The following is a 10,693-nucleotide window of genomic DNA, read 5'->3' on the forward strand; positions in this document are numbered from 1 at the left end:
TACTGCCCACTGAACACCCCACCACAGCACTAGCTCACTTCTTCCAAGGGTTCACTTGCCTGTGTGGTGTGGGCTGTTTCATTAGCATAGATTTCAGACAATTCTTCCCTTTCCACAGCTGCTCTCTGTAAATTTCCTGACATCCCTCAGCTTCTCCCCTCTCTGTCCCAGGATGAGCTGAAATCTCTGGGCTGGGTTGCTCAACCTAGGAAGGAAGCCCGTGTTCCAGCAGACTGTGAAGCCAAGCTGCACTGCTACTAGGGACTTGTCCTCCACTGATCACCAACATCTGTTGCTTTCCGTTTAGTGTGCCAGGTAGCTCCTCAGGGAAAGCTGAATTGTCTCTCTGCTCATTCGAGGATGAGAGCATATGCCTTTATCCTAAGATATTTCTCATAGTTTAAAACTTCTAAATGTCAGGTTTCATGTGGCTCATGTTACATGGTAATTGTGACAAGAATGTATGCTGCATTTTAATGGATATATGAGTACTCATATTTCAAAATTGTAAGCTGGGTTTAAAAAAAGTCATTTATACCTATAATTTTAAGTTTAAAGATATTCAAAACTATTATTCTCTTAACAATTTGTGGGTGAAACATATGATCTCAAGTCACATAGTCCCCAATTATAACATGGTATATATGCATACATTATTTTTTTTAGATTTAATTGAAAGCATAGGGTTACTAAGATATTAAGACTAAGGATCTAATTCAAAACCCTCTTCCTGTTGAATCTCAGGAAAAAGTATTTGTGGCAACTTAGGATACTTTTTCCATCCTAGGGCAGCCTGATATTATAGACTGTATATAAACTACAACAGGTAACAACAGCCAGGCACAAAATTGTCATTCCGTGTTTAGAAGGAGATTGAAAAACTCCAAAGAATTAGCCTGATGAACTCAAACAGTAGCAATAGCAAGAATCTCCAACATGCATGATTTTCCAGAACCTTTCCCCCTAATCAGAGCTTGGGTACAAAAAACATCTTGTGTAGCCTCTTACGAATTTCCTTAGTCTTGATGGAATAGATAATTGGGTTGAGCATTGGAGGCACAAAGAGATAGACCAAGGACATGAACTTGTGCACATACTCAGGAGCATGCTTCCCAAATCGATGGACCATTGATACACTAACCATGGGCACATAGAAGATAAGCACAGCACAGATATGTGATACACATGTGTTAAGTGTCTTGAGCCTCTCTTCCTGGGAGGCAATGGCCAGCACAGAGCGCAAAATGAGCACATAGGAGAGGAGGATGAGCACTGAATCTATACCAAAGGCAGAGATGACAATGAACAGGCCATACATGCTGTTGATGGTGGTATCTCCACAGGGCAGGTGGATCATGTCAGGGTGCAAACAGTACGAATGGATCAGAACATTGACCTTACAGAAGGGCAGCCTCTTCAGGAGGAAAGGAAGTGGAAAGACCATGCAAAAGCTGCGGATGATAATGGATATTCCCATGTGGGCTACATGGACATCAGTGAACACTGAAGAATAGCGCAAAGGGTTACAGATGGCCACATAGCGGTCAAAACTCATGGCCAACAGGATCCCAGATTCTGCCCAGGAGAAAAAATGGATGAAGAACATTTGGGCCAGGCAGGCATCAAAAGCAGTCTCTGGAGCATGAAAACACATAGAAGCCAGGACAGTGGGCAGTGTAGAAAAGGACACCCCCAGGTCAGTGACAGACAGAAGGGACAGGAAGTAGTACATTGGCTGGTGCAAGCTCTGCTCCTCCTTGATGATGAAGAGAATCAGGGTGTTGCCTAGGATGGAGACAGCATAAAGCAGCAGGAGGAGGGCGGCCAGCCAGTGCTCCAGACTTTCCAACTCTGGGAAGCCCATGAGTGTGAAGCTGGTGGTACTTGAGAGGTTAGTCCCCAAACTTCTCATCGTAGTTTCTGAATGCCTTTGAGGGAAATACAACCATAGTGATGTGAGGACACTTGGTGGAAAAAGTAATGATCAGAATCAATTAGTGTCTTAGGAAAATAAGGGACAATAACATGTAGCTTCCAATACCATAGACCATGGGGATGCCAGAAAGAAGGAGATTACATTTCAGACCCTCCACTGTTTGCAGTATCCTTATATCTGCCATGGGCTCCAGCTTGTTCTCCAAAGAAATCCTTAGTCTCCTTTTTCTATATTCTCCCCTTTTCTCCCTGCATTTGTCAGAGGATCTAATCTTTCCCCACTTATGAAGAATGACTTTTTCTTTGTACTTGTTCCTAGCTATCAGCTTCTTCAGTAAATGAGGCACAATGCCTCTTAATAATCTGAAGCTAATGATTCATGCTCTTTCTTCCGTCTTCTCAGCTGCTTCTCCTCTCCTGCCTGCACACCACCATCACTCCAGGACCTCATCTTCTCTTCATTGCTTGCATCTCTTATTCATCCACCAAGTGTCCATCACCCCACAGTCCTCCACTGCTGATTGCTCTTGGTGTTTTCTGCCCTACATGTTCCCAAGTTTGTTTTAACTTTAAGTCAGATTCTCAAATTGCAATGTATGTTAGATTCATTTCAGGAACTTTTTAAAAACCCCTTTCCTCAGACCACACCTATACCAATTAAATGTGAAACTCTGTAGAGAGAACTGAGGAATCAGGGTTTGATGGTTGTTGTTGCTCTCGTTCATTGTTTATCTCTCAAGCTATTCCAATAGGTAGGCTAAGTTGAGAGTCTGGGTAGATCACTCCGGTCAACATTCAGATATACCCCTATTCTCTACCAGCTTCTTCCTTTCTGAAGATCAGTTTTAAGAGCTACAATCATAGGAAACAAAAAGTAATAATAAACTTATTACCCTCTCACATCCTTCTAATAATCACCCATTTTATCTATTCTCTTTCACATGTAATATTCTCATTTATTTTCTATTCATAGTGTCCACATTATTATTCCTCTGTACATTCATGATCCTAAATTTATATATTTAATCCAGGCATCTCTTCTAGTTATTCATTCATGCATCAATTCTCAATTGTAAGATTTCACTAGTGTCTCAAACATAAAATAGGACATTTAACTTATTCTTGTCATACTTGATCCTGTTCAATATTTATCGTCTCATTAAATTCCTTCCCCATCTATTTATAGGCTTTATGTCAGAAAAACTCATAAGACACCCTTGACCTCTGTCACTTCTCCTATTCAGAGCTCTAGTTAATCTATGATCACTTCTCTAATATATAACTAACTTCTTTAAACCAGGATATATTCACACAGGCTTCTTTAATGACTACCTGGTTTCAGGCCAACCTTTCTCTGATCTATTCTACACAAAGCAGGCAAATTATTTGTTTGCAAATAATAAGTTAGGGCTTTTACAAATAATAAGCTAGTTTGAATCTCCTACCCATGGATTCTCACTGATTCCCAGATTATGGATCTTTCCATTCACCATGCCACAACTCAAATAGATTTCATTGGTAGAGCACCTGCTTTGCATGTGCAAGGCACTGAGTTCGATCCTCAGCAGCACATAAAAATAAATAAAAATACTGTGTCCATCCACAACTAAAAAAATATTTAAAATAATAATAATATCATTTGATTCAAATGTATGAATTGTCAAGATCGTTGTACTGTCATGTGTAGATAATAATAATAATAATAATAATAATAATAATAATAAAGTTAAATGATTTTATAGCCCTATTGAAAACCTTCCAATGGTTTCTTTTACCTTTGGAAATAAAAATTCAAATAAGAATCCAAATCTGCACCATGACAGACAGCAGGAACAACAGATCCAGGAACTTATTAGCTTCCATTTACTCTAATCATTCATTGCTTCTCATGCTTGTAAGGCCCTCTTACATGCACTTACATATATTTTTAATTCATTGATTTTATCACACTTTAAAATTAAAGTGAAACATATTTGGTTGTTTGAATAGTATCTTTCTCTCTTAATAAGTTCAAAACTCCCATAATTGGCTGTTTCTTCTCATTTTATCCTCAATGCTTGGGCAAGGATACTGGCATTTAGTACCCTGGACTAGGATTCTGAGATAACCAATTCTACTTTTAATTTTTAAGCATGTGTACTAAATAAACTTTTTAAGAAGAAGACATTATTACCCATGTTTCTAATGTAATCGGATTCAGATAAGTAAACATCTGATACTAAAGTTTTATCTCACTTCTGCCACATACCAGCTGTGAATTTAATTAACTTCCTCATAGCTCATTTTCACATTTATAAAATAGAAAAAGTACAGAATAAAACATTTAAAGTGCATATTTAGATTCCTCTTGCAACACATGAGTAAAAATGAATTAATGAAAACAGAGAAAGTAACAAGGAAGATGAACTTTTAGGGTCTAAGATTCACGTGCAATCCTCAAATTAACTTTCTGCTTTCAGTTTTCCCATCAAAGTCTCTCTTCTTTTGAATCAGTTTTTTATCTGCTATTTAATTGAAGCATGAGTTAATCATACTGATACATTCACACCTAGCAAAACCTCAGATGCCCTTCTAAGCCAGATCTATGCATCCCAGAACCCACAGACTACAGCTTCGAAATAAGGCTGGCATAGTGCAGTTTCGGGCACCAATGGCTAGATGGGGAGTATGAGTACAGAGATAGAAATGATATGCAGAAAAAAAAACTCTAAAATCACAGCCTCTTCTTCAAATCTTTGTACTCCAGTTGTTTTTAGAATCCAGTACAATGAATGTGGCTTCTGAGGATCTCTATGAGAGAAGAGCTGAAGTTTCTCCTTACCTCCTCAGAGTAACTGATGAATCTGGGAGAGAGGTAGCTGTGGTGCTCAACAGGGAGAACACCAAAGACTCCACATACTGTGTAAGCAGCTCTGCACAGAGCCCTGCTGCCAGCCTCGTCAGCTCCCTGCTCTGAGCTCTATAAAGCCACCTGTTAAGGTCCCCTGGGTCTGATAAATCCAGGGTAAAAAGAGATGGCTGGGGCTCTAGGGAGCATGAAAAAAATATTGAGTGGATGATACCTCTATGCCCTGTCATTTCTCCCTTTTAGATGTTTCAAAGAAATTAAGAGTCAAAACTGGTTTATCCTAAAGTGATCAATATTATTCAACTCTTCATCTTCAAGGGCTGAGACCCAGACAGAATTTATTCAGTAAATCAACAACAGAGCTAGTTTGACTCTCCTACCCATGGATTCTCACTGATTCCCAGATTATGGATCTTTCCATTCACCATGGCACAACTCAAATAGATTTCAAGAAGTAAAATCACTTAACCATACAAAATCTCACCATCTCGAGTCAGCAGATGGGGTGGCCATGTTGCTTTGCCTGGAATGTACTAGTTTTAGCACTGAACATCTCATACCAGGAAAAAATCCTCAGACTAGGTACACTGCAACAATCTGCCATCTTATAGTCTGACCTACATCCAAAGCCATTTTTCTATGTGAACATCATTAAGAGAATTGCTGGATTTTTTAAAAGGGTAGACAAGAATTGCAAGCATTTGCTCAGTGGTGCTAATTACCAACTCCACCTCAGGCTAGTCCTGGCCTTGGGAATCAGACTGTGTTAGTTCGTCTCCTCCTTCCCCACCTATGAGCTGTGTTTTCCGGAGCAAGTCCTTCAATCTGTTCTGTGGCCTCACAAATTTACCTATAAAACAAGAATAGTAGTTCTGCCTACATCATGGGCTTGCTCATTTCACAAGCACTGTTACATGTTCTTTAAATAACTTTTTAACTTTACCTGACACAAAAAAGGCATCAAAAAAGTGAGGATGTGTTGATCAAAGGTTATGAAGTTTTAGTTAAGTAAGGAAATAATTCTTAGAGATCTTCTTACCAGACAGTGCCTATAGCTAACAGAATTATTTGAAGACTTCAAAAATTTTCTAAGGGGATAGATCTGGTTTTTGTTGGAAGTGGTAGTTTTTTGCTTTGTTTATTTGTTTTGGTCAGGTCTGGGAATCTAACCCAGGACCTTGCACATGCCAAGCAAGTACTTTGCCACTGATCTACACCAGAGCCCCTAAGAGGGTAGACCTAATGAGGTAGTCATCATAAAAAATTTTTAAAAAAGGATAGGAGGAAGCTTCTAGAGACAGATATGTTTATAGTATAGATTGTGATGTTTTCATGGTTGTATAATTGTTTTCAAACTCATTAAGTTTTATACATTAAGCATGTTTAGCTTTGTGTATGTCAATTACACCTCAATAAAGTGGTTAAAAACGTTATAATTATTTGTATGAATATCCTGTTGAAGTTGTAAAATTAGCCTAGAAATTTCAAATCATTTGTCTAGTTAATGAATAGATCATATGAGATTAGTAATACTGACATGCCATAGATAAAATATTCTGTTACTTTGTTTCAAACAAATTATGTGATTTTATCCTTTGATTACAGGGGAAACATTTCACAAGCACTGCCTTTAGGTGAAGTGGGATGTGAGCACTGAAATGTGATGTGTTTCCAATGTGTACTCAGCCCCTGAGGGCCAGGGGAGGAGGCTCTTGGAGCTCCCATGGGTACTGGCTGGTCCCTCCACAACCCATGGACACACCTGAAAGAGAATCACTCAACTAGGAACAGGAGGTGCTTGGCTCTTGAGAAGAGTAGAGAGGCACCAGGAGAATACACAGATCCTCCTGTGATACTTAACTCCTTAGAGCTCCTAGACAATTCTCAGTTGCCTGCATTTTTCAGTCTCAGACCCTTTACCTTCCTCCCCCATCCCCCTCCTTCTGTCTCATGTTACCTTAAACAAAATGTGAATATATTATACAAAACTAGAAAATAAAGTCAAGTAGAAAATACATCTCCTGAAATCTCACTACCAAAGAACTTCTAGTAACATTTCTGTTAATTTTCAAAATAAATGTTTAATAATATCAAGATACATTAGTGTTTTTACAAAAAAAAAATGTCTGCATCTACAAATGCTATATAATCGTGGTGATACCTACATCAATGCAAAGACAGAATGCATCAAAGTCAGCGTAGAGTGGCTAGGCGTTAGGGTTCAATTGTAGATACAGCAGTAGCTGAAATAGCTCGTTTTCTCACAGGTTCTATAACTTTGGTCAAAGATACCATCAAAAAAATCACCAAAACAGACTCCTAATTGGTACCTGTACCATGTGCTGAAGCACTCAGCCACTGTGTTAGCAGAATGATTTTTAACAATGTAAATCTTCCTGATGAATTTTTCAAAACTGACATTGGCTTTTCTTCAATATCTGAACAATGGCTGAAACATGCATAGTGTTTCAGGAATTAGTTTTAACACATCTATTTCTTCTGTCCTGTTAACTTTTGGGCTGACACATCTACTGTCTTCCTCAAGGCTTAGAAGGAGGAGTGCATGTTCTACAGCCTGAAGTGTGTCCCTGCATGGAGACCAACTCGTGAACATGTTCATTGTCCATTCACATGTGATTCCTGATAGAAAATTTCTTTCTTCTGAAAAAGCAAATTAAGTTTTATATTCCTGAGTATTGTTGGGTGCATCTCCTCTCCTAGGCAAGAAGGAAAGGGATGATTGCTATTCCTAATTCTGACCAAGAACAAGCTGCTGTAATTATTCATTAAATCACAGAATACCTTCCCAGAGCATGTGCTATGCATCTTTATGTTAGTAATGTGTGATTCGAGATCAGAGTATTTTGGTAGTATTCAGAAGTTCTAAAATCAAACACATTGTTAGGCTCTGCTAATATGAAGCATTAGAGGTAGTTCAGGATTTACTTTTCCTCTTGGGTTTCTGTTGTTGTCATTGTTACTCCTGCAACAATTTTATTCTGGGCATCAGCAGTTAATTCTAATAGAAGCAGCTTGGTATGTTTTTCTTTTGTTTTGCCCTTTCTTTGAACTAGCCTCATAAGATCCCCCAGATATACCAACACCAGCTCTGTGAAATCTATTTAAAAAGTCCTTAAAAATCTACCTCTGTGAACACCCTAATTTTAAGGTTCTGAAAAGCAGAAACTCTTAGGGCAGAAGCTAATTCTAGCCGTTACCAGCTCTGCTATACGACAGTGTTCCCTGCATGGCAAACACTTTCCACTCTCTGCTAGGTTATCTACATAAAAAAAGGGTTCTCTTTTGAAAGCTTACTTTCAAAAATTAAATTAATATTATTAATTAATCTTTCTTAATTAATAATCTTAATTAACTAATTAATTAAAATTATTGATTAGTTAATATTAACATATTCTACTAATATTGACTTTTTGGATACATAAACTGATGGAAGGAAAAACTAGAAACTTGTTAAGAAATTATCCTCCCTACAAATTAGTTTTAAGCTTAACAACCGATGAAATTTAAAGTGTTCTGTTGCTCTTGTTAATGCCATGTCAATAATATGAGGGAATCTGGCCACAGGGTGGAGGTTGGTCTCTCTCATGGCTTCTTCCATGTGCATGAAACCAACAGCAGTATAGGAACCCATGCTCAGAAAGGCCATGGGTTTGTTCAATGTTCTTCTGCTATGTTCTTAAAAATCTTAGTAATTTAAAAATGTATTTTCTGAAATGAAGGATAATGGGAGAACAGAACATAATTGTCCAGGGCCATTCCTCTCCACCTATTTTTCATAAAACATTCTTGATGCCATATGTGCATAGAATACCAGAATCTGTACTATATGGGAATTCAGAAACATACCCAATGTTAAAGAAAAAAGGAAAGAAAACAGACTGAGAGAGGAGAAAAAGTTTTAAAAGAGAGAGAGAAAAAAAAATAAAATAAAAATTGCCAGGTGTTTATTTTCACTTTTCCCTGTGGAAATTCTCCTTACTTATTTCTTTCTCTATATTTTCTTCTTTATTCCTAAAAATGAGCACCATGGATCAAATCCCTAGAGCAGGCTATATGGGTTTTTCATGTGACCAACAGTCAATAAATAAGCACACTTAGCTTGCACCAGGAACAAAGAAGTTGGGAACTCAGAGAAAAACTAAAGATACTTCCAGAGCCTACAGAATTGAGGAAGGACCGAATTACACACTCAGACCTCATCTATCCCCTAGATCACACCCACCCAACCTGCACGAGGACACAGCTTTTCACCCCTAAACAAACCACTGTACACTTCATCTGAACAAACTGATGTTCCACCACACACTCCCACACCCCTCACACTCACACACAATAACCCATCACAGAGCTCCAACCTAAGCCCATGTAACCAGTGAATGCACATCATGCATACAGGTATGTTTATTATTATTATTACTATTATTATTATTATTATTATTATTTGTTCTTTTTAGCTATACATCAAAATAGAGTATATTTTGACATACTTATACAAACATGGAGTGCATTTTATTATAATTAGGATCCCACTCTCATGGTTGTACACGATGGAGAGGAGAACAGGAATAGGAAAGACAGCCAAATGAATCTGACATAATTTTCTTATGTACATATATGAATGCACCACAGTGAATCTCCACATCATGTATAACCAAAGGTATGTTCTTGAAATTAGGGTCCAAAAAGGAAAGATCTTAGAGTTAATGTATTTATATCTGGGTAAATCCAAGAGGGAAAACTCAAAAACTCAGACATCATAGTGACCCAGACAGAAATGGGTGAGAAAATTTAAAGAGAATGCCCCAGAGTGGGATTCCAGCTCAATGTTTGTTGTTTTTTTTTTCCCCACTCTTCCCTAAAAGACAAACTTGTTTGCACCTGAACTTTTCAGAACCACCTTCCACAAATTCTCACAGTATAGCAGCCTCCCAACAACAACCATATGAAATGTATCTTTGGAGACAGAAATAAACTGGGAAGAGAATTTGTAGTAACTTAAGCCCTCCACTTTCCACCACTCAAGAGTTGGGGTCATCAGAGAAAGTATCTATGCCAGTAAGAGGGCCTCTCTAATTTTATCTGCCACTTTGGAGCCAACTTAATGAATAAAGTGATTCCAAAATTAGGCACTGATATAATACAAAATGCCTTGCAAGTATAAGAATAAGAGAATTCAACTGCTGGCCATATAAATGAATAGTTAAGTGAGGTGCAAACACCAAAGTTAGAATCAGGACGCTGGTTCTGCAGTAATAAGGTTTGTAATCTGGATTCCATTGCTTCACTTCTCAGAACTCGTATTTCCCTTTGATGAGGTATATAATTAATATATTCTGTTCCAACCCAGTATTCTGCTATGGGACAAAGAGTTAATAAAATGGGGGAAGAAATAGGTTTTAGTGTTCCAACTTTCAATCTTATGTACTTCAACCACAAATTTTGTGTGAGATAAGTAGGCTAAGTGTTTTTAATTTCAATTTAAAAATAAAATCCAGCATCTTAAAATGTAGTAGGATTTATCCAATGCCAAATAGTGAAGAAGTAGGTGAGCTTAGACTGGGATTCCAGAGTCATTGCTCTTTATAAAACTAAGTATACAGATAAGAGATTTTATCATGGTTATTTGATAATCTTATGTCAGAAAAAGAATAGAGCTTCAAATTTCCAGACATTAATAAAAGTTATTTTTAAGTGTATAATATATAACTAAAGAAGAATGTATATAATATTAGCTATCCCTCTACAACAACAAAAAAAAATTTACTCTTCTTGGATGTCTTTACTGTTGGCAACATCAGGACACTCCACTTTCTCCCTATACCTGACTCTATCAGCAATTGGCATATACTGGTGGACTTCCAGGAACATGACCTGGTTTTGCATAGTATC

At 37.7% G+C, this 10,693-nt stretch overlaps 1 protein-coding gene across 1 annotated transcript; it reads right to left on the reverse strand.

The window, feature by feature from the left end:
• Positions 1–967: 967 nt before the first annotated feature.
• On the reverse strand, positions 968–1,912 carry LOC107161121 (olfactory receptor 51I2-like). The gene has a single exon (XM_015507612.1). It carries the CDS (start codon positions 1,910–1,912, stop codon positions 968–970), a length of 945 nt encoding a protein of 314 aa, XP_015363098.1.
• Between the last annotated feature and the right edge of the window lie 8,781 nt (positions 1,913–10,693).

This window comes from Marmota marmota, unplaced genomic scaffold (assembly GCF_001458135.2).
Source record: "Marmota marmota marmota unplaced genomic scaffold, marMar, whole genome shotgun sequence".
In the NCBI taxonomy this organism is placed as follows: Eukaryota; Metazoa; Chordata; class Mammalia; order Rodentia; family Sciuridae; genus Marmota; species Marmota marmota.

Bases quoted from the DNA above. Each gene is read 5' to 3' on its own strand.
- LOC107161121 (XM_015507612.1), bottom strand. From the start codon at position 1,912: ATGAGAAGTTTGGGGACTAACCTCTCAAGTACCACCAGCTTCACACTC.